The sequence below is a fragment of the Musa acuminata genome, chromosome BXJ2-8 (genome assembly GCF_036884655.1).
Source record: "Musa acuminata AAA Group cultivar baxijiao chromosome BXJ2-8, Cavendish_Baxijiao_AAA, whole genome shotgun sequence".
Lineage (NCBI taxonomy): Eukaryota > Viridiplantae > Streptophyta > Magnoliopsida > Zingiberales > Musaceae > Musa > Musa acuminata.
Genome location: NC_088345.1, coordinates 48,055,379 through 48,082,356, shown reverse-complemented (window position 1 = coordinate 48,082,356; position 26,978 = coordinate 48,055,379). Strand labels below are relative to the sequence as shown.

Below are 26,978 nucleotides of genomic sequence, written 5' to 3'. Positions count from 1 at the left end.
TGGTTTGCTGCTCCTTCACATCATTTCTGGTTTGCATTACTACTTTATCTCCCGATACTTCCTTGAACGGTTCTTCTGGATCAATCGGAAGTAAATCTACAACCATCTCTTTCAGATCATAAATCTTTACCACTTGGAAAAGGACAAAATGAATCAAGAAGAACATTGAATCAACCACCCAATAGAACATGCTTTTCACAATGCACCAGAATTTTGCGGCTCAATGCAGCCTAACTTAGACATGCCTCTTTCTTCTCTCCACCATTAGTGTTGAGGCTGTGAGTTGTCCATTTCAGCAACAGAATCCTTTGTCTTTGCTTTCTCTTTGTGATAATGCCCTCTGCACTGGTATTCAGTCATCGTAGCCTTCGTCAACATATTGTGGAGAACTCTCTCTATAAGTTTATGGAGAGAAGTCCAACGGTGGGCCACGCGGGGACCTGTGTCGCCTCTCCCATCATGGACTGTAGCTTCTCCGGTCAATATGACATGTGAATCATCCAACCATGATGCAACGAGGCGCCTCTCGTCGTAGCTTCTCTTTCTTCCACCTCCAGCTTAGAGCAAGGAAAAGTAAAACTCGAGGGATACCGATATGACTTATTGCATCTTTCTCATGCCGATATCACCTTGTCTTCCTCGTCCGCCTTACAGCATGAAAGCTACGCGATACCCCTCTCTCCTTATCTATCGACCAAACACCTGAACCAAAGTCAGCCCTACCACTGGTAGATATTTCTCCAGCATGCAAAAGGTACAATGCCTACGCTACAACACTGGAGGTGGCTTTATTCATTGATTGCAGTGTATTATTATTCTCAACCATCCCAATCGATCCGTTAAACTTGTCCATTTGACTGCAATTGAAGCTCACGTATATAGTTCGGTGCTCTCTTTGAACAAGTTGAGATGAAGGTTTGCGTTGTTAGAAATGATAGAGGAGAATGGAGAGTCTGTAAATTCAATAACATTTTTTTGAATATTTAATTATTGACTCTGTAAATTCTTTGGTAAAAATGTCAATGAAAATAAAAATCAGCTGCTCTAATAAAATCAATTATATGCTTCAAGCATTATATAAACATTTCATTTATCGAAATGTAAACTCAAGACTTTAAAATCCAAGAACTCTTGACTAAGATTTTTTAAACTAAAATCCTATCAAATAACAAAATTTCTACTCCATCCAATTGAGAAGTCAATACTTGCAGTGGCTGCACCTGTAGAAATTAAGAAACAGCATGAATCTTTTCAACTAAAAAAGAAATGCATAAAAGCCATGAACAACGACTGTAAGCTTTTCTTGATAAGGTTAGGCATGTCAAGATCCATCTTAATTGATTCACTTTGAAACCCAACAGATACTGCCACAGGTTTCGTAGGAGAATGAATCTAACTGGTGCTGATAAATCTTTCGGGCCTTTTTGATCTTGTTCACATGAATTCTGGTGGATGATCTAAGTCCGCGACAACAAAGTCAACCCTTCACACTGCCGTTTTAGTCAATGATATATATATTTCTTGATATTATTTGGGTCATTCACGTATGTCCCCATATTAATTCGACTTTTATGGACTCGATGTGCTTGCTATTTATTATACTCTCGTGACGGATGGGATAAAAAGATAGGACTTGTACATGAACAAAAACTAGTATATCGTAACACATAGCATAATTAAATAAAAATCATAATCAAATATAACATCAAAATTTACGTATAAAATCCATCAAATATGAAGGGTAAAAATCATGAAATAAACAAGAGAAAATCTATTGTAAGAATAATAAATATACAAATATCGAGTCTCTTGTCCAAAACTCAAGCAACAATCACAAGTGAATAAATGAGATACAAGGATTACGTCACCTTGCACAATATCCAAAATCTCTTTAAGTAATCACAGCAAAGAATCTACTATAGATTTAATAGATGAAAATATTGCTTGATGATTGATAATAGTTTTTCTATGTTATCCTTATCTTTTTTTTTCTTTCTTTTTATTATTTTCTATCTTTTCCTCTTCCTTTTTAGAATCACTTAGCTACAATATTCTAATCCTATTCACAGTTACTTTTATTAAAAGGGTTAGAATTATTATTTTTTTAGGTAACGGTGAATTTATGATTTCAGGACTAACTATTATGAACAAATCTGTTAGGTAATTTAAATCATCAGAACAAAATCCAAATGGATCCAAGCAACTGCTAATTAACTCTTAGGTCTTTGTCTATTGTTCAAACCAAATCCTATGATCGCATTGCAATTACATGCTTTGACAAGAAGACTTGAGACTAATTAGCAAGTCCAAGCTTACTAAATCACCGTATAGCCAAAGGCTTGAGACTAAAGATGAGCTCATTTGCTAGGCTCGATTAAGACACCATTAAATATCTAAAAGGATTAGTTTGATCAAATTTATAGAAAGATTAGTGACTGAATTCTAAACATATATCTAATTTCTCTAATGGGGCAATAAAATCGAGTCCGATTCATAGAAAAAGGAAGAATGCTGATGTGGCAGCATCTTATTAACTCTGATCAACTTAATGATTCGTGCCGTCTCCGCGGAGCGATCTGTGGTGAGGACACCGAGCACTTCGATCAGCTGGTCCCAAGGCTCGTAATGGACGATGGCTGCCGCTCTCGTCCGTATCCCATGGCCCGACGCCGTCGCTCTGTAGCCTACAATAATTGTTCGGTCGCACTGCAGCCAGTGGGCGACTAAGCGGTCGTCTCCCCCGCCCCTTGCGGGCTCCTCTTCGTCACCCTCGCGCTATAAATTCGAAGCTTCGCTCCTTGCTCCTCCGCTGGAAGTGGAAGACAGGAAGGAAACTCGAAGGCGGCCGTTCCGCGGAGAGGAAGGAGACGGAGAGAGAGACAAAGGTGAGAGCTTGACGCTTGCGTGTTCCCGTTGGCTTTGTTTCTTCCAGTCAGCCTTTCTCCAGAAAGGAATCGAGCTTCATTTTATATATTATTACTTCGACCTGTTTTGGGAGGCCGAGTTCTTTTGGATCGAGTGGTTTTGGTGGAACCGGTGGTCGGTACCGAAAGGCGAGTATCTTTGATGGATCTGATGCCTGTTCTTGGAAGAGTCCTTGGGTTATTGCTCTAAGTTTGCTTCTTTTGGGTTCTCGTGAGACCCTTTGGTTGAGATTGCTTGATTTGAAGGCAGTGTCTGCTTGGATTTGGTTTCGCGTTCTTGTGTTCCTTCCTTCCTTCCTTTCCGTTGCTTTAAAGGGCTTTCCTTTCGCTAGCAGAAGATAGCTTTCTTTTCTGTTCTCGGTCTTCCTTCGGTTTCTATTCAGGAAAAAGTTAAGGAATTGATCTTTTCCCTTCTCTCGCATTTGTTCCTATCTTTTTTGATTAAAATCGTACGTTTGATTCTTTTTCTTTGCCAAAATTCCTTTTTTTGTGCTTTTTTTCTTTCATATTGGCTTTGTTTCCTTTTTTGTTTTTTCCCTCGCTTTTAACTGCTAATCTGATCGATTTGGAATATGTTGCTGGGAACATGGAATTGCCTTTCTGCCGTCCGAATCCTTTGTTTCTGCGATCTCTGATTCGAATCTTGTCATGGATTAGGTCTCTGACGGTACTAATCCCTTAAAAGTCTCCGATGATTCGATGCTCTGTTCAAATGGATTCCTTTCCCTGCTCTCATAACGTGAATTATCCTCGCTTGCAGCAGTAACCCCGGAGATCTCCCTTTAAGTCGACAAAGATGAGAGTTTTCAGCCTCGAGAGCGTGATAAACGAATTCGAAGAACTGTCAAAGGACGCTGGGCGTCAACAGACGGAGACTCTCCGATGGATTCTCGAGCAAAATGGTGAAGCCGAGTACTTGCAGAGCTTAGGCCTTGCAGGAAGAACCGACCCCGAGAGCTTCAAGGCCTGCGTCCCCTTGGTCACTCATGCTGATCTTGAGCCTTACATCCAGAGAATCGCCGACGGAGATGCTTCTCCCATCCTCACTGGGAAGCCCATCACTTCAATTTCTTTGAGGTAGCGCTGTTGGACACGCCTCTGTTTGACGTTGCCTTTACACGGTATCTTCTCTTCCTCGCTTTTAGGAAGCTTGTTTATCTTGCCACAGTTCTGGTACCACGCAAGGGAAACCAAAGTTTGTGCCTTTCAATGGTGAGCTACTCCAATCCACGATGCAGATTTATTGCACTTCATTTGCGTTCAGAAACAGGTATGGAGCTCGAGCACTTCACTGCTGCCAGACTGAGTATCAAAGCTGAATCTGACCCTGTATTATCTGTTGCGTTTGCAGAGAGTATCCGATAGGCAATGGGAAAGCTCTGCAGTTGATATACAGCAGCAAGCGGGTGACGACCCAAGGGGGGCTCACTGCAGCAACAGCCACAACCAATGTGTTCCAGAGTGAGCAATTCAAGCACACCATGAAGGACATCCAATCTCAATGCTGCAGTCCCGACGAAGTCATATTTGGCCCGGACTTCCAGCAGTCCTTGTACTGCCACCTCCTTTGCGGGCTCATCTTCTCCAACGAAGTGCAGATCATATCTTCCACCTTCGCACACAGCATCGTCCATGCTTTTCAGACATTCGAACATGTGTGGGAGGAACTGTGTGCAGATATAAGAGAAGGAGTTCTCTCCAGCAGAATCACCGTCCCATCAATTCGTGCAGCTGTTTCCAAGCTCTTAAGGCCTAATCCCAGCCTCGCTGACTCCATACACAATGTGTGTGTGAGATTAAGCAACTGGTATGGTGTGATCCCGGAGCTTTGGCCCAATGCCAAGTATGTCTATGGCATTATGACTGGATCTATGGAACCATACTTGAAGAAGTTGAGGCATTATGCAGGAAGCCTACCTCTGATGAGCGCTGACTATGGCTCTTCAGAAGGATGGATTGGTGCTAACGTCAACCCCAGTTTGCCACCTGAATTGGCTGCCTTTGCAGTGCTTCCTAACATCGGCTATTTCGAATTCATCCCTTTGGAGAAATCTGAGGTTCAGGAGCCGGAGAAGAGTGCCTCCACCATTCACTATATAGAAGATGAACCGATTGGCCTTACTGAAGTTGAAGTTGGCAAAGAGTACGAGATTGTGATGACCAATTTTGCAGGTATTGATGAACTCTACTCTCCTCATTTATCTATTTTGTTGATATTTTTTGCAATTAAGTGCTATAAAAAACTCCAATGATGGAAATGCTAAGAGCAGAATCATTAAGAAAAGTAACAACGATTGCTGATTTTGCTATATGAAATCAACAGTTTAGAGTAAATCAATATGCATAGTGTTATGCACATCTGTTGTGTAAGAACGGTTGACTTTTCAACAGCAAGACAAGAATCCTGTAGATTTCTTGACTAAATCGAGAGAGGAATGCACATCTGTTGTGACGAGTCCTTGACTCCGTCTACGGCTAGTCATTTCCTAACCACTGACCAAAACGTTTAAACTGAAGTTGATAGTAATACACTCCCTTATAAGCCAATCTTAATCTTGCCCATTTTTAACGTGGGACTAATCAGGGGTGTTACAGATGAACTACAAATGATCAAAATGATAGAAGCTCCGTGTACTGAGCTGTCACTTTTCCCTTTGAATAGTCAGAATGGATGAATGGTCAAACTTGATAAAGCTTAATAGATCACATTCTGCATAGTTAAATTCGATCTCCCGTTCTTAAGTCTCTGTTTTATGTGTGATGATACTTATCTTGGTTCTTCTCAGCACTAACGAGTGATCAACCTGTGACAGGCCTGTATCGATACAGGTTGGGAGACATCGTGAGGGTAGCCGGCTTCCACAACTCCACTCCGGAGATTCAGTTCGTGTGCAGGAGAAGCCTCGTGCTGAGCATCAACATCGACAAGAACACCGAGAAGGATCTGCAGTTGGCGGTGGACGCGGCGGCGCGGCTGCTGGCGGAGGAGAAGGTCGAGGTCGTCGACTTCACCAGCCATGTCGACACTTCCACGGAGCCTGGACATTACGTGATCTACTGGGAGCTGAGCTGTGATGCCACCGAGGAGGTCCTGCGTGCCTGCTGCAACTGCTTAGACCTGTCCTTCGTCGACGCCGGCTACGTCGGGTCGAGGAAGGTCGGCGCCATTGGGCCTCTCGAGCTTCGCATCGTGCGCAGGGGGACGTTCCAAACGATCCTGCACCATTACCTGGGCCTCGGGGCCGCCGTGAGCCAGTTCAAGACGCCGCGCTTCGTCGGCCTGTCGAACAGCACGGTGTTGCAGATCTTGTGCAGGAACGTCACAGAGTGTACCTTTAGCACAGCCTATGGCGCGTGAAGCTCGCGTCGTCCTCCCGTGTGACACCGAAAATTGTAATCCTTGAAGTCTCCTTCATGTTCCCCGAGTTCGCTGCCATCCTCGCATAGCACGCAATGATGCAGGCTACTATGGAAGCCCGTGGTATGATCACGACACTGCTCTGACCTCAACACCGTGACGTCTCTCCTGCCGTGTTGGGCATATGAGGGGATATCCCAAGTAATTAGCCCGGAGACGCGAATCAACTGCCTCTCAGCATTTAATATCGAGTAGATAGTCAAATAATTGTAGGATATTGGAACAGATCGTGCCAATGATGATAGTGATGTGGATTGCTTATGTTATAAAAGAAAATAATTTTGTGGTATCATTAGGGGAAAATATCGTTGTCGTAGTCAAGTCCAACGTGGTTTAGATCTATGTGTATAGAATTATCTAAAATGATCCCGAGATGGATCTGATGTAAAAGTATTTTGCTCTTGAGGTGCGTCCTGCTGCATAAAGACTAAGGTCGAGTGGGGTTTCTTGATTCGATTTTTTTGACACTCAAGTTAGTAATATGAGATTCTTAAATGTGAGTTAGAGTAGTTCTCCTTGTTTGTCATAAAGAAAAAAATAAAATTTATAATTATCTTCTTTGCTATAATGAATAAGAAGGAAACTAATGTTTCTCTGCGTTGAATCTTTGTACATATGACTTCTATAAGAATCTTTGTACGTTGGGCCTGTGTTTCTACCGTAGTGGATTTCTCTTTGCATAGGTCAGGTTTTCCCAACTTACACATCTTAGGCGTATGTAGCCTTGCACCTCCGCTATAGTAAATTTATCTTAGCCCGAGTTAGTTTTTCTCGACTCATACGTTTCAAGCATCTTTGGCATTGCGCCTCTATTGTAGCCAATTTATCTTGGCGTGGGTCTAGTTTTCTCGACTCATGCGTTTCAAATGCATTTGGCCCGACACCTCCGTCGTAGCAGATTTATTTTGGTATAGATCGAGTTTTCTCAACTTATGTGTCTTAAATGCATTTAACCTTCCTCCTCCGTTATGACGAATTTATCTTAGCGCAAGTTAGATTTTTCCAACTCACGTCTTAGGCGCATTTGGTCTTATGCCTTTGCCATAAGTTAGGTTTTCCTAACTTATGTATCTTAGGCACATTTGGCCTTCTACCTCCGATGCAGTGGACTTATCTAAGTGAGAGTTAAGTTTTCTTGACTCATATGTCTTAGATGCATTTGGCATTGCATCTTCGCCATAGCGGATTTATCTTGGCGTGGGTTATATTTTTTTGACTCACACGTCTTATGCACATTTGGTCTTGCGCCTATACCATAGTAGATTTATCTTAGCATGGGTCAAATTTTCTTGACTTGTGCCTCCGCCGTAGTGGATTTATCTTAGTGCGGGTCGAGTTTTTCTGACTTATGTGTCTTGGGCATATTTGCCATTGTGCATTTACCATAGCAGATTTATCTTGGTGCAGGTTGGGTTTTTCCAACTAACGTATTTCAAGTGCATTTGGCTTTAAGCTTGCACCGTAGGAGATTTATCTTAGCATGGGTCAAGTTTTCCTAACTCATGCATCTTGGGTGTATTTAGCCTTGCATCTCTGTTGTGATTGATTTCAAGTCCCTTCTTTGCCATAGCAGATTTTGGATTTTTTCCAGTGTGGCAGGCTTCAAATCTTCTCTCTATCGTAATAGATCTCGAATCTTCTCACCTTTGGGGGCTTCAAATCTTCTTTCCATTGTGGTAGATTTCAAGTTCCTTCTCCACCATAGTGAATCTCAGATTTTTTTTGTCACAACAGATTTCATGTCTCCTCTCTACTATAGCAGATCTCAGGTCTTCCTACCGTGACGGGCTTTAAATCTTCTTACTACTGTGATGGATTTCATATCTCTTCTCTACCGTAATGGATCTTGGGTCTTCCCGCCATGACAGACTTCAAATCTTCTTTTTGTCACAACAAATTTCATGTCTCTTCTCCACCATAGCAGATCTTAGGTCTTCTTACCATGGCAACCTTCGAATCTTCTTTTTGCCATAATAGATTTCATGTCCCTTCTCCATCATAATGGATCTCGAGTTTTTCTACCATGGCAGGCTTCAAAACTTCTTTCTGCCATAGCGAATTTTATATCCCTTCTCGGTCGTAGTAGATCTCGGGTCTTCTCATCATAGCGAGCTTTAAGCCCTCCTTGCACCATAGTGGATTTTGGGTCCTCCCTCCACCGTGGCGGATTTTGGGTCCTCCCACCTAGAGGACTTCAAGTCCTCCCTCCACCATAGATGATGTCGATTTTGATTAACACATGACGATGCTCTCTATAAGAGACATTGTGGTGGATCTTATTGCTGATGATGGTCATGGTAGTAGACTGGAGATCGAGCTAGTCGATGAGTGCTTGTACCATGCTCTTCTTCTTCGAGGTGGACAACAACCGTGATAGTCGGAACTCCAAGAAGTATATCAATGTTTCTTCCAGGTGAGCATGGGGTATAGGACGTTGATATGCATGATGTAAGCATATATCACCTTGAGGAGCTGCCTCTCAAGCTTCTCGCTGTGGAGGCTGATGGAACCCTACCAGCTCTCTCGTTGGACCTTTAGTGAGTCATCCATTGAATCCACTAATTGAGTCTCGGATTACGGAAGAGCATAGTGATGGTGCGCTCAACTCCACCATTAGAGAGTGGGACGCCCCTTTGGCTGGCAATTTTGCGGACCTTGGGCGATCTTGAGATGCTGCCATCGTGTTGGTTGGGGGGATTCCGATAAGTGCTGGTGTCAATGGTGATTGAGGAGTCGTCCGTGGTTGAGATGGTGACATCGTTGGTTGGGCTAGCTAAGGTAAGAGTGGGGCAACAACTTACAACATTCTCATAAAGCATATGCACCTGATGGGCGAGGTTTAGAAGCACCTTGGTAGAAACGATCAGGTGGCTCTAGTTTGTCCTTGAGGGTGAGATGCCTAAGTTATTGAACAGATGTCAGTGCCTTGTTTGCATCTATGCCGAGGTAGACGTATCCACGTATGGGAAGGATGATAGTTTTTCCCCTTGAGTAAAAAACCATGGGCTCCGATGGGGCCTCCTCGCTGGAACATTCTTTGAGAGGGTTGATTAGGTGGACGTTCTTGTAATATATGACCCTTCTTCTAACATCAAACTATCAGGAAAAAATTATCATTAACATCTTGGTCAACTTGACATAGTCCAGACCTATATGCGTAAGATTATCCGAAGTATCTCCGAGATGACTCTCAAAATAGAAGTATTATACTCCCAAGATATAAGTATTACGCTTTCGAGATGCCTCATATACAAAAACTAAGGTCGGGTGGGTTTTTCGACCCAATCCTTCCAATACTTTAATTAGTAATATGAGGTCTCCAACTATGGGTTAGAGCAGTTCTCATCAAGAAATTACTTTTCTCCCCGTTTGAAATACATTTTTATATGTTGAATGAGAGGAAAAAATTTTGTGATATATTTTTTTTTTGTCACAAAGAAAGAGAAGAGAGTTTAGAATTACCTTTCTTATCATAAACGGAGAGAAAAAAAATTGTGATCATCTTTTTATCGTAAGGAAGTTTGTTTTTCTCGACTTTCAATTTTTATAGACAAATGAAGGAAATTTTTATTTCTATACTTTAAATCTTTATAGCGAATGGAGAATGACTTATCACGTGTAGATACACTTTCTTTGATATATCTATTGTAAGATATTGATGGAGGAGTTTATATTACGGAAGAAATATATTTTATGATCCGAAAGAGCTCGCTAACCATCGTTATTACCTCGAATAATCGTTACCATTACATTCCGGGTTTGTTTTTGTGTGTGGAAGATGCTAATGATGCTGATGATTCATGTTGCTAATTTACATACGAAGGAAACAAATGTACACGTGATCTCAAAATGGCTACATCTTCATAGCATCATTATTAACGTGGCAATTATCCACATCCAATCAAGATTCGAATCCCAATCAATCAGAAAATAATGACGTATTAACTAGAAATATTATATCAACAGAGAATTCATAGAATGTTAAGAAAACATTTTCCTCAATGCATATATATGGCAGATAGATAGATATCGATTTTGATATGAACATTAAGAGAACATACTATTGTTTTTGGACATTTGACATAATGGCTAATGTTGGATTAGGGACCTTTTTAGCAGACCTAACACTCCTCGATCTTGATTAGCACCTTCATTAACAATCTGAAACCGTTCGAGTTCCTACGATCGATTGCAAAGAAACCCTCAATAATCTTCTTCGACTTACTATATTATATTAAAAAGAAAAAAAAATACAAAGAAATTGTCGGACAACTCTACCCACCAAAATACATCTTAATCAATGGATAAATAAACTTAGGTGATAAGTGTTGGTGTCAATAACTTTAAGCCGTGACCTCGGGGTCGATACGGTTGGGTTCGGATCCGAATGATTGGGGATCTTCTTGGGATGACCCTTGAGACTACTGAGGTGGTCGACGGCGGTGGTTCAATCGCGATGGGATAGCCGCTGTTTTCACCGGGGTGGAACTCCTCGCCCGGATGTCTGTTGGGGGCACTCCATTTTCGCACCTACACACAGGTCGGGTCGAGAGAGCTCGGCCCGACCCCTCCGACGATCAAATTAGTTGGTGGTCACAGGGGTTTTTTTTGTCTTTGTTTCTTCTCCACTTTTCTTTCTGAGCACGAGGGTTTTTATATGGAAGGTTACCGTTGCACCCACTTGCAGGGAGCAGGATCATACTCCTGGTAACGTCTGACACTGATATTGGCGTGGCGTGAAGGATCGAGCTCGCGCAAAACGTGGCGTGCCCCGATCATCATCATGGTCTGCCTCGGTCAGGCGCGTCAAGTCAAATCATTATCTTAGAGGAGCTGATGTCAACGCACGTCCCATGATTATTACTACTATCAATAAGCAATTGAATGAAATGTTCACTTCACCTATTATATAATTTGGTTAGGACAAAAATATAAGAAGCAATTGAATGCATCATAATCAAAAAATGATCTCTTTGATACGTCCCCATAATCTAATATATGGGGCGAAGCATCTCTTTGATGCATCTGCGTGAGGTATATATATATATATATATATATATATATATATATATATATATATATATATATATATATATATATATATATATATATATATATATATATATATATATATATATATATATATATATATATATATATATATATATATATATATATTGAGGGCCCTCGGACGGGCGTAGCCGCCGCCTTAGACATCGGCTCCTCCTCTCCAAGCTTTACTCTCAATCGGAAGCCTTCGCGAGGTGTGAACCCTAATCGACGCTCCCCTCGGTTAGTTTGGAAGGTTGTCGATCGTGATTGACATTGATTTTGGTGTTCTTTGTCATAAAAAGTGTTAGTGCCTGGTGGAGCCCCGAAGAGGGGAAACGATGTCAACCGGGGAAGGTGCCACAGGAAACGAGTCCGATGCTCCCAGGGTGTTGGGGGAGGACGATCTTCCTCCCTGCTGCAGAAAGGCGAGAGCATCGGCTCCCGAGTCCGAAGCCACGTGCCATGAGACGGTGGTGTCTGGGTGGTTCTCCAAGCCGCTCTCTGGTCGGTATACCCTTTGCCATGCTTGGGTTGAGTGAATGCATCTTTCTGAATGTGTTTCTGCTTCATGACTTGTTCTGTCCCTTGTGCAGATACAGACGGCGAATTTGTGTACTTCAACAACCCCATGTGGCCTGGTAGTCTCTGTCACTTGTTTGAATTAGCATTCTCTTGAAACGAAACAGCTACTGCGCTTTTGCATGCATTTTTCAGTTGCCTAGCGGTTGACTTTTGTGACAACTCGGGGACTTTGTCCACGTTGACATAATAGTTTATTCCCAGTTCAGATTGTTGGCATAATAGTTTATTCCCAGTTCAGCTGTGGTGTATGTTGATACTTTTCAGCTTCTTTATGCGTTTTGTGGTTCTGTGACGTTTGTCATTTAGTTTTAGATAATGTGGGTGTCTTCATGCTGCGTTTTGCTTATTGAACAAGTGTGATTTACTTTCCAAGACTAGCTGTCCACTTTTGGTTCTACAACCATCAAGAAAATGAATGTTCCAGGCTTCTAAGCCGTCCAATTGGTATCCAGGATGGACTGATTGGTTATGTTACTTCTCTCTTTCTCTTATATGAATAAAGTCCACGCTCAAAATAGTAATGACGTTTTGCAGAGAAATGCCCCTTTTTGAATTGGTTCTTTGAAGCATATTATATTATGTTATATTATACTATATTATTATTATTATTTTTTTACGATGGTAATTTGACACTTTCCTTTAGATGTTTCACTATCAAATCATTCTGGAGATATATTCTTTAAGCTAATGAGTGTGAGTTACTAAATGTAGGAGAGGCACATTCTTTAAAGGTGGAAAAAATACTTTATCAGGGGAAATCAGAGTTCCAAGAGATTCTGGTTTTTGAGGTTCTGATTTTTTTTAGTTTTTGAAGCAAATGCATTAGACTTCTATTTCTAAAGATAATGTTCTTTTGGTGTTTGATGTAGCTAATTAGCTATTTGCTAATCCTTTTTCCAGTCTTCAATGTATGGAAAGGTACTTGCTCTCGATGGCATTGTCCAATTAACTGAGAGAGATGAATGCGCCTACCAAGAGATGATTGCACACCTTCCACTTTGTTCAATTCCATCACCAAAAACCGTAATTTCTTGACCTAAGCTTTCCCAATATAAATCTACTTTGCAATATAATAAATACATTAGTCTACGATGCCAGTTGCTTTGTTGTTATGACCACTCACTGGGTTTTGTTTGCACATAGAACTGGAAGTATTTTCCATCCTTTTTTTGTACTCATGTCCTGCAAAATATTTTATACATTTATTACTTAGCCGCCACTTAGTTCTTAATTTTTAACATTTATCTCCATTGGGTTTTTTTTTAAAGCTGGAGAAGCAGGTAAAGTTCTTTCTTCTAAAACTATGCTTTTATGAATGGAACTGTTGGTGCAACACATCCCTATGTTTTTCTAAAGAATCAGTCTATTCATGGTAGACATATTAGGTGGTTTGCAAAAAAATTTCTTTGAAGAAAAAAGATATGATCATATGATTATGGTTAAATTTATTAATTTTTCTATCAACATGGAGAAATAGTGCATTTTAATTTGTAAATGGTGGCTGATTCACCAAAGCTTGTTTTTACTTTGCCTAGCCCAACATTTCACAGAAAGGATTTTCTGTAATCCTTTCTTCCACTTTTGAAAAATAGAAATATGTGATTTAAGTTACCATATTGGAGAACGATGAATTGGCTTCTTACTCACTGGTATTGTTCTTGAAATATAGCAATTTTGTCAAATGAATGTTCCATGTTCTAGCATCTTCCTGTTTAAATTTGTCAAATTAATGTTATCAGCATCAAGCATGTCTGGTCACATTTGGATTCATACACTTGGTAGATTTAAATTGAAAAGTTTGATGAACTGGTTATAATTTTCACATACTGTATGAAGTATCATATTTGAATTTTCACTCCAGGAAAATGTACCACTTTATTGGGGATGCTAAGCTGATGTGTAAAAGCGTTTAGTCTTATCTGATGCAATGCAAATTCATAATTTACAAATATCATGAACCTTGTCTGAGAGCAATGCAGGTAGAGTTTCACTAAAGCAGAAGTTTCTCATCATCTACATCATCACAAGCTGTTCAATTTGAATTATTTGTTGACGATCTTGAAAAGCATGAGATTTTGGCCTGTGTAGTGTTTCATTATCAGAATGATTTATGTTTTTCCCACCAAAAATTATTGAGTTCCTTATTGCAGGTCTTGGTCTTAGGAGGTGGTGATGGTGGTGTTCTTCGGGAAATTGCTAGGCACAGTTCTGTGGAGCACATCGATATATGTGAAATCGACAAGATGGTCATAGATGTATAGAGTTATACCCTTGTCGGTGTATAATTTAGGATACATTTTGCTGCTTGATTATATGTCTCTTATCTCTGTAGGTTTGCAAGAAATTCTTTCCTGATTTATCTGTTGGTTTCGAGGACCCTCGTGTTCATCTACATATCGATGATGGTGAGCTGAAAATTTAGGCTTTGTATGGTTCTAATAACTTGATCACTTTATAGAAATAGTTTATTTTATCTTGTCATTCTTCATATGAAATGTATTTTTATTACAAGATTTTTTATTCCAGAAGTTAGCCTTTTGACCTTCCTAAAATTTAATTTTGAATATCTATTCTATGGTCTTCATACAGCGGTTAAATTCATACGAGATACTCCTGAAGGGATGTATGATGCAATTATTGTTGATTCATCTGATCCGATAGGTTTGTTCCATGTCTCTTTTATTCATTCATATAGAGGTTTTTTTAATCTTAATCATGCAAGAGGGTGCATTTGGAGAACACATATGACATTATGTTGTGTGCTTGATAATGTCTTCGGGACATAGCAATTTTGTAAAAGTTTGTCTTGCAACATTGAGTAGCAGCAGAAAGTTGTTTCCAATTCAGTCATGTGTTAAACTGTTATCTGATGACAAAATCGTTTTTCAGTTATCAGTGACTTGCCTTTCACTTGATTGAAAGATTGAAACAACATAGAGGAAAAAAGAACATGTTGGCCTGCGATATGGAGTAGCAATTAATGTACTATAACATCTTATAATCTTCTTAATAGTTTTCCTTGGAAGACATTGTATTTAAATGTTGCTAGCAAATCCAAACAACTTCTGTCAGAAAAAGGTGCCTTGTTTACATGCAGAAAGCATAGCAACACATATTTACAGTATTTTTTTCTGCCAATTGCATCCAATACATTATTTGTCCACCCTGTGATGCTAAACCCTCTTTTATAAAGAGGGTTGGCCTCATCAGTAGTTTCGTTGGTTACTGCCTTTTTTGGTTGAGGAGCACTATGTTTTTTTAGTTTGCCTGGAAGAATTAACCAACCTGAATGCACTAAGAGGAGGCTATATAATGGGTGTTAAATAGATTAATTTGTTTCTGGTTTTTAAATAATTTGCTTGTCTAAGCCATATTTTGGTTATACTAATGCATTACATAGCAGTAGTTGCTGCAACTGCAGCTGTAGCCACAAATAGATTAGCTGCTTAGGGGTTTTTAAGAGAGGACTAAAAATATCCTTGTCAGTAGTCAACAAGGATATGCTATTAGGATGGCATATGCTATTAGGATTTTTAGAAACATTTCTTGATTTATCCATTCAGTTAATAAGCTCACTTGACAGAGAATACTTCGATTTTTTTGTTGGGTTCATCTTAATGGAAATTCTTGGATTCTTGGTTAACTTCTCTTTTTAGTACATTACAAGAAATCTGCAAGCCTCATCCTAACCATGTGGTCCCCCAAAGGGATCAAATTATGCTTAGAGGAGCTCTGAAGGATCAGACTGCCTCTTGACATATTGAGGTTTGCAAGGTAGGCAACACAATACGAATAACACAACTTTGACATTCTTAGAACTCTTTGTTTTACATCTAACCATAGCTTTGAGTATAATCTGGACTTCTTGGGATAAAACTTTGTTCTTTTTGTTTGGCTATAATTCTATTCTGTAAAGCTGAATAGTAAATGTTTGCATCAAATTTAGTTGTACCTTTTGGAGCTTTACAACAACTATTGGCGTGCACCTATATACTTCATCATGACTATTTGGTGATTATAGGACCAGCTCGAGAGCTTGTTGAAAAGCCATTCTTTGAGATAATTGCAAGGGCCTTGAGGCCTGGTGGCGTTCTTTGCAACCAAGCAGAAAGCATGTGGCTGCATACACATCTCATTCAGGAAATGCTTTCAATCTGTCGTGAAACCTTCAGCACTGTCCACTATGCCTGGGCAAGTGTTCCTACATACCCTAGGTATTTACATATGCTTTCAGGAAAAAATCCATAATTTGATTTATTACAAAGTCTTTTGTGAATATTTTTTGAGAAAATGATTTCTGAACTGTGAACTGCTCGTCTACCATACAATAAAGCATCAGGTTCTTCTTGATAGAAAGCTCATGATATGGCAGGGAAAGCCTACAAGCTGGGCTTAGGTAGACTTATATCATACTTTTGGTTTTTCATTTGCCACATGGCACTTTATGCAGCATTTTATTTTACTTATTTGGTGTTCCATAGTGGAGACATGAGACACTTCGTTCATCCAAAATTTCAAATTTTATTGTGTTGGTAGCCTGTTTTTTGTTATTGATGTTTTCCATCAATATTCTTATACCGAGTATCTTTGTTCCCAAAAACCAAATTTAATCTCCTTATTCTTAGTGATCCTGATGAGTGCTTCAAGTTTGTCCCAGTTGCTTGCTTTGGGAAGTGTTCAGTTTTGAATTTAGAAGGTATTTCAATTTGTGCTTGAGAACCTAAATTTAATTTTACCAAATTCAACTTTCATTTCATGTTTGTTCACTTTTTTTACTTGTTGCTAACTTCTCAATTTGATTTTTTTGATATTCCTGCTTGCGTTTTAAGTGTGTAGCTTTTCAGTAATAGTGTGCCAGGTAATACTAGTGCCTATCTTTATTGATTTCTTGATATATAGGATGATCAGACAATCAGATCCTCAGTCCTGGGTGATATTTTTTTTGCTATAGTGACCTTTTCTTATGAATAATCATATTCTAGTATTTTTTCTTGTTCACCCTATCCATTTCTCCATGTTCAAGCTTCTTTAACCATTAGGGTCATATTTTGTACAAGTCAAAGCTACATAAAATTACCATGATAGTTTGGATTCGCTTAATTTTCTTGAACCACATTTCAGTTAAGAATACATTATTGATCAAAATCAATATGCAGTGGTGTGATTGGTTTTCTGTTGTGCTCTACAAACGGCCCACCTGTCAATTTCTTGAATCCAATAAACCCAATCGACAAACAGGAGGTTGTTAAATACAAGGAGCTGAAATTCTATAATTCAGAGGTACCATTACTGTCTCAAACGCACACACATTCTTACTTCCTGGCTCATAATTTGTATTTTAACTATGTTTTTTTTCCTTTGATACTATAGCTTTGATGCAATTAGCAGTTGTCCATTCGAAACCTGAATGATACTTGAAACATTCAATGATGTTTTAATTTTTACAAAGAAAAAAATTCAGTAACAGATTATGTATGAGGACCAAAACCTAAATGATACTTGAAACGTTCAGTGATGTTTACCATTGCTTTGGTGCAAGTATCAATGTTTATTTTAATGTTGAATGATAACTGAAACAATGATATTAATTTTTAAATCTCTGATACTCAAATTGATGAGTTACGTAGTATTATAATACCTCTAATCTGAATGGGCCAATAAATTTGATGACGATGCTAGAATTCTGAGTTGGATTAATCAAATAAGGATGTCAAGGGTTTAAGTTGGAGAGATTCTGGTACTGTAGTAGTTCCACGTCAAATAGGGGTTATGATTAGAGATATAGTATGTCAATCATTATTGATCCTCGAGTATGCCTCTTCTTGAATGCTCTTAAGGGACAGAGCCCACATGTTTTCAGTCCTGATCCATGACAATTACTTTCAATTTATTGCATTAGTTGACCGGATAGAGTATATGGTATTGAAATTGCTACTATTAAGAAAAGAAGGCTAAAACTACTTTTGTAGAATTCAAAAGTCTCAACAGTTTTGGACAAAACCCATGCAAGCCACTCCCCGCAGAGAGCTAGCTTGTGGGGAGACGGTATGTCTTTATTCAAAGAGATCTGTGAGATAAGTGTGGAAATTCCGTGACTGAGAAACAGGGACATGACCACCATCAGCTCAGGTTGATTTCAGAGTATGGATGCTCTCTTGTTTCTCTAATATATTGAAGCAGCATTTCCTTCTCTATCAACATTGCAGTTTATTGGTGAAAATGTCATGTTTCAATTGGCTTATGGCGTAAAGATTTTATCTTGTTCTCCACGGAGTTAAATCAGGTGAATTGTTCTTACTATTTGCAGATTCACAAGGCTGCATTTGCCTTGCCAGCATTTGCAAAAAGGGAATTAAGCTCGTTTCTCTAGACACCACTGAGGTACATATGAATTTTACTGGTATTCTTGTCTGCTGTGTTCTCGGCTTTCGTATTTCTGCTGGTTGCCAAATAGAAGTTACGAGAGAGTTCATTCCCAGACATCCGATATTTGTGGACTTTCCAAATTTCCATATTCCACTCTGAATTGATATATCACTTTCAGCTTTGTTTTCTTTCCTTTGTTAGGGAAAATTTAAGTTAAACCTTCTTTTTAATCTCAAAGTGCATCTTTAACAAGGCAAGCGGATTGCTAAAAGAGACGCCATGGAGGAAACATATCTGCGGACGTGCATCTAATGGAACAAGTTCTTCAGCCGTCTGCCTGCAGATGTGATCTTTTGCCGATAACCATGACAGTATTTTGCAGATGGTGAGTTGGTTTAGGTAGTAATTACACTATGATTTCGGACTAAGTTGGCACTTTACAGAAGTGTAATCATTTGACATTGAAAGAGTTGAATTATAGTTTTTCATTGATAGTTTTATCTTGTTCTTGCAAGTTGCAAATTAACTAAGTTGAAAGCAAATCATTTTATTCATCTGCTTTCCAGTCTATCGATTCTCCAAAACATTATTCTTTCATTCTCTGTTATATTATACGACTTCATCGGAGCCTACTGGTCAATTATTTCTTAGCATTATTCACCATTGTCAACGTAACCCGTCAATGCAACTGGTCAACTCTCTCTTATTGTTGTCATCACAAAACGATTAATCCTTCGGAACACTCTCTAGCGTTGGTCTCCAGCACTCTTCCGGCGAGCAGCACATCCTCCACCGTCCACACTGCGAACCATGGCCTCCTTCCGGCGAGGAATTGTAGTTGCCGCAGCTTGACAGACCTCCCTTCTCCACTGGCTCACTAGCCACATTAACCAAGCTAGGCAAGCAGTCCCCCCCTTATGTGCGTGAGGGAGAGAGAGAGAGAGAGAGAGAGAGCACTGTGGACCGACTATAGACAATCATCAACACTAGTCATCAAATCATACAAAGTCAAATAACAGTCGGCGCTAGCGATTTACAAAACCTTGCTGTATTCATCTTCTCTCAAGGAAATCAAATCAAACCGCAAGAACACAATGCTGCTCCTTGCTAAAACACTGGAACAAGCACCAGTCCATCGGTCGGTGAACCTTTTCACCTCACGACGACTGCACAGAGCAAATCAGACTGAGGAAGGACGAAACTGACGAGAAAAAACCACAAGATCATGAAGGAACGACACACAGAAAAACCGGTTTACGCGTTAGACATGCACGCCGTTGCCGCTTGAATGGATTTGCCGTTGACTAGGCTCTTGGGGGATTTCTTCAGGCTCCCATTTTGGTAGATTTTGGGGGTCAAGAAACCATTGCTTGAAGGACGAGCCTGTAGCCAAGAATCCAGTTGTCTGCACGACGCTGCTATGAGTCCTGTAAGAGAATTTGTGAAGGAAAAGGAAGTATATTTTAGTTGATATGTAGGCTTGAAGTTGTTCCTTCAGAATTTGTAGGTCCTCAAGGAAACGCCTTTAATCTACTAATATGATGAAAAATCAAAACAAAATAAAGGAATAAAAGGAATATCTCGGAATCTAAAAACATGGACAAGTGAGTGTTACAATGTTGGAACATAAAATAACAAATGCTTACAAAGAGAGAATCATTTCAAGTTCAATCTTTATGTAAATGCAAATGATGAATAGGGATAAGAAAAGTTAGGTCTGAAGCTATTCACTAAGCTAAGAGCCACATTTTCTTTATATACAGATGAATCCTCTAACGATGTCAGCTAAGAGTCACGTCACATTTTAGCAAAATGGAAAAAAAGAATTAGCAGAGAGCAAGAGGAATAATAAATAAAGAAATTTACTAAAAAGTGAATACAATCTGCAAGCCCATCTTCTCACTAGCTTAAGATCTGCAATATATGTTTCAAAATTAAGTATCCTCATGCTAGCTTAAGGTCTCTAGTGGCAAAGAAATCCGTCTTTCAAAGTCGATTTCATCACCTCACACAACGGAGACAGAAGAGGGCCAAAATTCTTTCCTTGAAAATGAGAATATGAAGAGTTCAAACTGCTTGCCAGTCAAGATCATGTCTTGTCATTGAAGGAAAGGCTACAAATATCTTCATCTAATTCCCTTGGCTTGTCAACTAGTATGGTAATAGTCCCATGTACGGTAACTAATAGCCAAAGATTGTCTGACATCAGTCTCAATCAGGTAACTAACCGTAAAGATTTAGCATACAGTGATTCTTTCAGGCCACCTCGTGTGCAAGCTCGGCAAGTTAAGTGAACATGACCACTTTATAATATGCATTAGTGGATCTCTTCTAGGTTTGATTTAGAGCAAGATTAGGCATTAGTGTTATGCAAGTTCCAAAATTAGGCATTACCTAAGAAAACAGCAGAAGGCTTTCCAGGTCTGGACTTGAATTCCGGATGAAATTGCACACCGACAAAGTATGGATGAGCAGGCAGCTCAATAATCTGCATCACCATTATGAGAGATTAAAAAGAACCAAAAGGATGAGAGATTAAAAAGAACCAAAAGGATGAGAGATTAAAAAGAACCAAAAGGAATATGAAAATCATAAATGAAAAAAGAAAAGAAAGTCCTGATGAGTACCTCCATACGTCTTCCTGTCTCATCCTTACCAACAAAAGCAAGACCAGCCTTTTCAAATTCCGCAACCATAGTAGGATTTACCTGTGTAAATAATGATCAAGAATTCTCAAAACAAGAATTTTACTACATACAGCCTATAACATGACATTAGTAATTAACTTAGAAATTATGGTATAATATTTCACTTCTCTAATCAACAAAGTGAAATGGGGAAAATACCTCATATCTATGCCGATGCCGTTCATCCACAAAGCGGACGTTGCCATACCTTAAAGGTCAAAAGAAATTCTAATAATTATATCCTTTTAATAGACAAGTAAACATATCATCTGAGTTATACAGATGGAAAGTCAAGTCATTTTCCGTGCTTACAACTTTGCAGATTTGCAATCAGCAACCTCAAAATAAGTCCTTCTTAATCCAAGTCTCATTGTACCTCCCATGTGAGTTTTGGAACCCTTATTGCCATTACAATATATATGAGGCAGTGCAAGATTTCCAGGAATGACAAGATGGAGAATGCAAAAAATTAATGATTACCTCTGGCATAAAAATAACAACTGGAGAAGTTGTAACCGGATCAAACTCTGTACTATTTGCCTCCTTCAAATTCATAACAGATCGAGCAAATTCAATGACAGAAATCTGCATTCCAAGACAAATTCCGAGGTACGGAACATTATTTTCACGGGCATATTTTGCAGCTAGAATTTTTCCCTGTACCCCTCTGTCTCCAAAACCTCCTGGGACTAGAATGCCGTCTGCACCCTGAGATGACAGATTGTTACCGTGGCTACAATAGAAAATTTAGGATTGACAGCTTAACCAGAAGCAAGCTTACCTTCAATAGCATCCATGCTGCTCTGTAAGCATCAGGTGCCTGAATAAAGAAAAATCTTGAATCTTTGCAATGAAGAAATTCAGCAAGAGTTAGAATGAGGAAAGGTTTAAACAATCAGATCAGCGGACCTCTTTTGCAGTAGTTTCTTCAAGATCAGATGATGGGACCCAGTCAATAACAAGTTTTTTTCGACACACAACCGAAGCATGCAAAAGGGCCTGCGAGGATTCACAAAAAAGTCTGAAGTTTGAGCATGGAAGGGTCATAGGACGTCCAAAAAAATTCAGCTGATGCATTTTTTAACTGACAGAAATGAGCATTAAATGATTCCTAATTACATCAAAGATCACCAGAAATTCACAAAGACTCTGTATTACTTGTGGTGACAAAAAATTTTGCACATCATATGTAGTCCCAAAAGAAACCACAACAAATTCTGCATCATATCAAACATGTGTCAACCATCATGTGAACTGACAGTTGGACGTAGAAAGAGTGGCCATTGCCGCTGGACAGTGGCTTATTAAATGTCATGAGCATAAGCGATGACGTAGGTGAACTTCCAAGAAGCTGTAATTAAACATTAAGGTAAAGCCAACTAGATTCTATAAACCATGATTAAGGTAATGAACCTTCTTAACTACTTCAAAAGAAGAATTAAAAGCTTGTTGATTTCACATGCCGACAGAGCATTAGTGAATATAATGCACCCATGGACTTGAACTCAAGAGTCAAGACACAAGCCAAAAAGAGACAGGAAGTATTTTTCTGTGGAATTCAGAAATCTTTCTTATTAATTTTCAGATTTCAGAAGTTCAAAGTAAATTTCTTATTTTATGACTCCTCTTGCTACCAATTTCACTCATAACACTATTCCTTCTTGCAAGTGTTTACGTACCAGTCGATTGCTTTTGTTTTATACTACAAAGCTTTGATGAAGACCACTGAAACTGAAAGCTGATTCAAAAATTTTAACCTTATAGAGAGAAATGCTAAACTAGATCCTTGAAAGATCAATGACATGTGCAGTATCCAGAACTTCTGATCCTTGATATTGTTCTTAAGCATTTAAATAATCTTCTTTAGATAAGGACAATGTCTTGTGACAGACAAGCAAACTTGGTTAGTTCATTGAGAAAGCCATCACAGAAAGTAGATGGAAGTGGAGGAAGCGTAAGAGCTTTAGTCTAAATATCTTGGTCCTGTTCATGGTGGCAACAAAAACAAGTACATGATAGAACAAATAAAATGAAGAACACAGATCTATCCAACTAACGGGCAAAATAGAAGGAACAAAGACATTACACTACTATATGATGCATGTATTCACCTTCAATACAGAGAGGTAAGAGTCAGGAAGACCAGTATATTTTCCTACCATAGCAATCCTGACCTGAAAAGTTAATGATAGTTCAAGTGGTAAGACTTTGGATTATTGCACTGGAATAGAAAATTAATAGAAGTGAAAGAAGGGAACCCACAGGATCATGCAATGTATCACAGAGTTTAGCTCGACCCATCCATTCTCCCAGCATGGGTTCTTTAGCACATCTGTATAAATTGAAGTTAATTCCTTTATGAGCTATACATCATGAAAAAGCAACTGCTGAACTATAAAAGACATTCAGTAAGTGAGCCGTGTATCAGACAGACCCTCGAAGGTTCAATAGCTTCAGAAGAGATTCATGTGCCTTTTGTTCCTACAGATGAAGTGGTATGTTAATATGGATGTTAAGACAGATAGAAACAACTTTAGCAATGAATGAAATTCATGGTTTTTTCAACAAAATATACACTACCCTCAACAACAAAGGAATGTGCCAAATGTTTGTAACATCATGAAGAGTAATGATATTTGCTACCTGAAAAAAGAAACTGTTGATTGTTAGCATCAAATCTAGCAGCTTCACTGCGGATGGCATACAAGACAACAAGAATCTAAAAGATTTACCGGAACATGGCAAAACTGTGAAAGTTTTTCTTTAACATTTACATCCAGCGGCTGTCAAAAGCATCAAATGGAACATTAGATCAACACAGGAGTAGTAAAATAAAATCATAGCCTACAAGGAACACGCTGGAGTGAGGAGATAGAGTTTCTTAGAGACCTTATCGCTGCGGCAGGCTAGAAGATTTGGAATCAGCCCAAGTCCTCGTAATCCCCTGACACTGTGTTGGGTTGGCTTAGTTTTCTACAAGAATATAAATACAACATAATCCATGAAAATAGGATCATTATAAAACTTAGTCGCAAAGGACCCCTGTCAAAGTACTGAAATGTGTAACTGGTTTATGGACACTACCGGCTCCCCAACTGCTTTAAGAACTGGCACAAGACTAACATGAACCAGACAGAAATTACCAGGTCCTGTTCAAAGATGAGGGGAAACCTCATTTGTAGAGGAAGATGACAAAATAAGCTATTAAAATGGAAAGATATTAAACAGGTTCCTGCAGATTCTGCTCACCTACACGGCAAGAAAATTGACCCAAAGCTTCTATAAATGGCATCGATTCAATATCCCCTGCATCAAGAATGCCACTGTCAATATCATGAAAAACAAAATGGCTCCTGAATGCATACTAGGATGATTATGCAAGTATTCTACAAGTAATGATTCTCACTAGTCAGATGAAAATCAGTCGATCAAATATTCTAATACAACCAAAATTTACCTATAGTTCCACCCAATTCTATAACACAAACATCAGCTGGTCCTTCTTTACCATCCACAGGTATCATTGCTACGCGTTCAATCCACTCTTGTATAGCATCTGTGATATGTGGCACAACCTTAAACAAAAAAAAAGGGGGGAGAGAAAAACAACATTTCAGGTTTACTAAGAAAATCTCCAGATTATGGCATGGAATTGGTTGATGGTTCCAGGAAACACATACCTGGACTGTTTTCCCCAGATAGTCTCCCCTCCTCTCTCTGTCAATCACAGACTATCACCAGACACAAGAGACTATAAATCATTTTCATAAACAAAATGCAAAAAACAGTACAAAATGAGGGGGAAAAAAACAAAGATGAGATAAAAATCTCTCGTTGCATGGTTAATCGCATCTCAACATAATTGTTAATGCAGCCAATATTTTAGGACCATAAACATCTAAAGACCAACCGAGCAGCACCTGGTAGATTTTTCCGGTTGTGATATTGTTGTCACGGGTTAATCTGATATCAAGGAACCGTTCGTAGTTTCCGAGATCCAAGTCCACCTATTAGGGAAAAAAAGGAGGGCCGTCAGAAAAAAGTAAAACTAAGCAAAAGAACAAAGATTTTCTGGCATGAAATCTGCCTACTTCAACCATAAAGAAGTCAGTTTCTACACTTGAATAGAACGTAAGTGGAAATCTCAAGTGCTCATTACCTCACCACCATCATCTAGGACAAAGACTTCCCCATGCTCAAACGGAGACATCGTCCCAGCATCAGTGTTCAGATAAGGATCTGCGTAAGTCTCACAAAGGACAGCATTTCACCATCTTGATTGGAACTACAGAAACTAAGTGGCATTGCCACTGTGACGGACATTGAGACCAAAGACATGAAGACATTTTTATCTTTTTAATTTTTTTCCTTTTTTCCCTTTTTTTTGGTGTAATAGAAATTGATGAAAACAAGCACCAGAAAAGAGGTGAGACAGAAATTTTTTGTGGCTCTTGTCTTTGAACTTCCACAGTAATGACTTTGTGAACCAAAGTGTACGTAGAAATCGATCAACACGAAGGAGAAAATGCATCCGGTGAAAACTATGTGACATGGAAAGAAGAACGACTGAAGCACAAAATAAATGAGAAACATATGGGTCGTCCAACAAATAGTCTTTGTTTCCAGATCACGACGTGCCAAAGCAAAAGCGCCAGGGCAGGCATCATCAACGAGGACTCGGCCCAAAAAGAATTCAAAGGATGACCATTGAAAGTCCTGCCCGTGCAGAAGAACCTTAGACGACGCAATATCCATTTCCCTGTTTCTTTCTCCGTTTCTTTCCTGGGATAAGAAGAAGCGCATCCCCTCACACAAAAGGGATCTCTCAAGAGGGGGAAAAAGAGAGTCGGCGTTTTCTCATCCTAACTTGGCATTGGCCACATAATAAACAACGAATTGGTGGGGAAATGATGCAAAGATCGCTCTTTTTCTTGCGTCATAATTTTAATGGATTTGCAGATAAAAATTGGATATGAACGTCTGCGAAGGCAGCAGACCAAGCGACCGAACATCCCGACGCCCCTTTCCGGAAAGAGGAGAGAAGCAAGAAAAGGGTTCTTTTGGCAGTAGAAAGCAATGCAAGGCAAGAAACAATCTTGAAGGATGGAAGTGAGGCCGACGTCAAAGATCCACCTCCTCAGAGAAAAAAGATTGTTTCTTTCCGACAGAAAGCGAACAAAAATCACCGTGAAGTTGGAGGAGGCGAGGCAAGCACCGATTTTTATGGAGGTGACGCGGAGGCCGCAGGCCTTGAGGATGACGCCGATGCTGCTGGCCGTTACCCCTTTCCCCAGCCCGCTCACCACTCCCCCCGTCACCAGCACGTACTTCATCTCTCTCTCTCTCTCGCTCTCTCGATATCCCCGGACAAGAAACGAGAGCCGCCAAACGGCAGCAACTCCCGCGGAGCAGAGAGCACGACGATGGTGTGAGCGCCTCTCCACACACACACACCCTCTCTCTTCCCTCTCTCCGCGGGTCGTTGCCGAAGAAGACGAACAGGATCAGCCGCGGAGGTGATGGGGATACTTATAATCCACACTCTCAAAAGTGACCCCACAGAGTTATTTTTTATCATTTTCCTTTTTACTTATATCATTTAATAATAAGTGTCTCTTTTCATTGTTTTTATGAGTAATTATTTTTTTAAATATCTTAAGTTTTAAATTTTTTGATTGAGCATTTTTGGTTTCTTTCGGTGCTCTTATTCGTCACTTTCTTAAGTTTTATTATCCTTGGCATCCACCCATTGTAGCTGCGTTCATGCTCTTATTCGTCACTTTCTCTATCCTTGTCATGGTCTATTGTCTCCAATAGTATTCTTGTTTATTATTATCACTGTATTTTTGTTTGTTACATTTGTCCTCGCCTCGGTAGCAACCTTACGATAGTATTCTGTTGTTATCGAGCTATAGCTAAAGCCTTTATCTGTCATTTTAGCTCTCACTC

The 26,978-nt window shown here is 39.5% G+C and overlaps 3 protein-coding genes across 8 annotated transcripts; 2 read left to right on the top strand and 1 right to left on the bottom strand.

Moving 5' to 3' along the window:
• Positions 1-2,682: 2,682 nt before the first annotated feature.
• Positions 2,683-6,631, top strand: LOC135619847 (jasmonoyl--L-amino acid synthetase GH3.5-like). Of its 5 annotated transcripts, none has more exons than XM_065122253.1 (5): positions 2,683-2,885; positions 3,688-4,001; positions 4,093-4,194; positions 4,276-5,096; positions 5,738-6,631. In XM_065122253.1, the coding sequence occupies exons 2-5, from the start codon at positions 3,721-3,723 to the stop codon at positions 6,280-6,282; spliced, it is 1,749 nt and encodes a 582-aa protein (XP_064978325.1). In that variant the 5' UTR covers positions 2,683-2,885; positions 3,688-3,720; the 3' UTR covers positions 6,283-6,631. The 5 variants fall into 5 exon arrangements, with proteins under 5 accessions (XP_064978325.1, XP_064978324.1, XP_064978326.1 ...); XM_065122252.1 differs by having other exon boundaries at positions 3,685-4,001; XM_065122254.1 differs by lacking the exon at positions 2,683-2,885 and adding an exon at positions 2,905-3,053.
• Positions 6,632-11,518: 4,887 nt separating this feature from the next.
• LOC103996309 (spermine synthase) lies at positions 11,519-18,896 on the top strand. Its single transcript, XM_065122251.1, has 12 exons — positions 11,519-11,606; positions 11,697-11,898; positions 11,988-12,032; positions 12,688-12,764; positions 12,877-12,999; positions 14,127-14,231; positions 14,309-14,381; positions 14,566-14,637; positions 15,998-16,190; positions 17,133-17,256; positions 18,284-18,357; positions 18,596-18,896. The coding sequence occupies exons 2-11, from the start codon at positions 11,733-11,735 to the stop codon at positions 18,344-18,346; spliced, it is 1,041 nt and encodes a 346-aa protein (XP_064978323.1). The 5' UTR covers positions 11,519-11,606; positions 11,697-11,732; the 3' UTR covers positions 18,347-18,357; positions 18,596-18,896.
• A 416-nt stretch (positions 18,897-19,312) lies between these two features.
• On the bottom strand, positions 19,313-26,514 carry LOC103996311 (uncharacterized). 2 transcript variants are annotated; one of them, XM_065122249.1, is made up of 21 exons: positions 26,245-26,514; positions 25,189-25,268; positions 24,950-25,036; positions 24,710-24,760; positions 24,487-24,604; positions 24,279-24,335; positions 24,114-24,178; positions 23,919-24,002; positions 23,762-23,812; positions 23,610-23,672; positions 23,464-23,510; positions 23,292-23,361; positions 23,141-23,203; positions 21,939-22,028; positions 21,811-21,849; positions 21,510-21,737; positions 21,342-21,427; positions 21,189-21,237; positions 20,970-21,050; positions 20,737-20,830; positions 19,313-19,769 (listed from the first exon to the last, which is right to left on the bottom strand). In XM_065122249.1, exons 1-21 carry the CDS (start codon positions 26,360-26,362, stop codon positions 19,597-19,599), a joined length of 1,794 nt encoding a protein of 597 aa, XP_064978321.1. In that variant the 5' UTR covers positions 26,363-26,514; the 3' UTR covers positions 19,313-19,596. The 2 variants fall into 2 exon arrangements, with proteins under 2 accessions (XP_064978321.1, XP_064978320.1); XM_065122248.1 differs by having other exon boundaries at positions 26,216-26,373.
• Between the last annotated feature and the right edge of the window lie 464 nt (positions 26,515-26,978).

Coding starts and splice junctions, on each gene's coding strand:
- LOC103996311 (XM_065122249.1), bottom strand. CDS start 26,362: ATGAAGTACGTGCTGGTGACGGGGGGAGTGGTGAGCGGGCTGGGGAAA. Junction 24,179..24,278: donor TCAATTTTCTTGCCGTGTAG/GTGAGCAGAATC, acceptor ATCTTTGAACAG/GACCTGGTAATTTCTGTCTG. Junction 21,738..21,810: donor CAGCATGGATGCTATTGAAG/GTAAGCTTGCTT, acceptor CTGTCATCTCAG/GGTGCAGACGGCATTCTAGT.
- LOC103996309 (XM_065122251.1), top strand. CDS start 11,733: ATGTCAACCGGGGAAGGTGCCACAGGAAACGAGTCCGATGCTCCCAGG. Junction 12,765..12,876: donor AAGAGATTCTGGTTTTTGAG/GTTCTGATTTTT, acceptor TCCTTTTTCCAG/TCTTCAATGTATGGAAAGGT. Junction 14,382..14,565: donor TCATCTACATATCGATGATG/GTGAGCTGAAAA, acceptor GTCTTCATACAG/CGGTTAAATTCATACGAGAT.
- LOC135619847 (XM_065122253.1), top strand. CDS start 3,721: ATGAGAGTTTTCAGCCTCGAGAGCGTGATAAACGAATTCGAAGAACTG. Junction 4,002..4,092: donor ATCACTTCAATTTCTTTGAG/GTAGCGCTGTTG, acceptor ATCTTGCCACAG/TTCTGGTACCACGCAAGGGA. Junction 5,097..5,737: donor TGTGATGACCAATTTTGCAG/GTATTGATGAAC, acceptor AACCTGTGACAG/GCCTGTATCGATACAGGTTG.